The sequence below is a fragment of the Limulus polyphemus genome, unplaced genomic scaffold (genome assembly GCF_000517525.1).
Source record: "Limulus polyphemus unplaced genomic scaffold, Limulus_polyphemus-2.1.2 Scaffold14507, whole genome shotgun sequence".
Taxonomy (NCBI): Eukaryota; Metazoa; Arthropoda; class Merostomata; order Xiphosura; family Limulidae; genus Limulus; species Limulus polyphemus.
The window spans coordinates 6,254-7,445 of record NW_013680117.1 but is presented as its reverse complement, the minus strand read 5'-3'; the positions used below and the strand labels follow the sequence as shown (position 1 = coordinate 7,445).

Here is a 1,192-nt window from a genome sequence, read left to right as displayed (position 1 = left end):
TAATGCATAATTTCATTTGATAAACACGTTTAGATTGAATGGTAATTTATAATCAGTCACAAGAACGTCGAATCTGAATCACTTGAAAAAACACGGGGGTGCTTAACTTTTTTCCAGGTGTATATTTAACTGTAACATCAGATTAGTGAGGTATCAACTTTACCTGTGATAAAGTAAATGAGTAGCCTTACTATCAGGCTTGAAAACTTTATGTAAAAGGCAACGCTATATGAATCATTATTTACCTGTTACATTTTTTCAAAAAGCTTAAATCCTATGTTGAACATATTTAACTGCAATATCAGATTAGTGAGGTATCAACTTTACCTGTGATAAAGTAAATGAGTAGCCTTACTATCAGGCTTGAAATCTTTATGTAAAAGGCAACGCTATATGGATCATTATTTACCTGTTATATTTTTCAGAAAGCTTAAATGTATTTCCACTCAAAAGAAATATTGTCAATAGGCTCAGTGTTTTTATTTTGCCGATAATGATTTATTATAGACACGTTAGTTTTTTTTCCACAGAAACGAAAACCTACAATGGTGATATGGCGGGAAACCAAGCAACCAACCATATTAGAAGCTCCTCCCAATATCTAATTGAAATTCACAAAGGTCGGCCAATTAAACATCAAGTAAAAGTTTTAGTTCCTGTCAAAGATCATCCGAATGTAAGTAATGTACTTTTAAACCAATTGAAGATCGTATCAAAATATGCTGGTTTCGAGTTTCGTTTCTTTTTATTTATTAAATCTCCGATTATTTTTATACTTACGTAGTCTGTACGTTAAACACGTGAATAAAAAACACACAATGAAATTTCATATTCAGGTAGTGTCGAAACTTGAAAAGAGTAGTCGCATTCTGTAGTTGGTAGTGTATGTACTGTACCAAGGTAACAACTGGGGTCTATTTTCTTGTTCTCTGTGTTAGGTAGTGTATGTACTGTACACGGGTAACAACTGGGGTCTGTTTTCTTGCCCTCTGTACTAGATGGTGTGGGTACTGTACACGGGTAACAACTGGGGTCTGTTTTCTTGCCACCTGTACTAGATGGTGTGGGTACTGTACAAGGGTAACAACTGGGGTCTGTTTTCTTGCCCTCTGTACTAGGTGGTGTGGGTACTGTACCAAGGTAACAACTGGGGCCTTTCTTGTTCTCTGTGTTAGGTAGTGTATGTACTGTA

At 35.5% G+C, this 1,192-nt stretch overlaps 1 protein-coding gene across 1 annotated transcript in view; it reads left to right on the top strand.

Moving 5' to 3' along the window:
- Positions 1-553: 553 nt before the first annotated feature.
- Positions 554-1,192, top strand: part of LOC106477361 (KH domain-containing, RNA-binding, signal transduction-associated protein 3-like) — a gene marked incomplete at its 3' end in the record, with an annotated part of 6,621 nt that continues 5,982 nt past the window's right edge. Inside the window, exon 1 of the mRNA XM_013937940.1 lies at positions 554-676. Within this exon, the coding sequence (XP_013793394.1) occupies positions 554-676 (123 nt within the window). The remainder of the gene's footprint in view (positions 677-1,192) is intronic.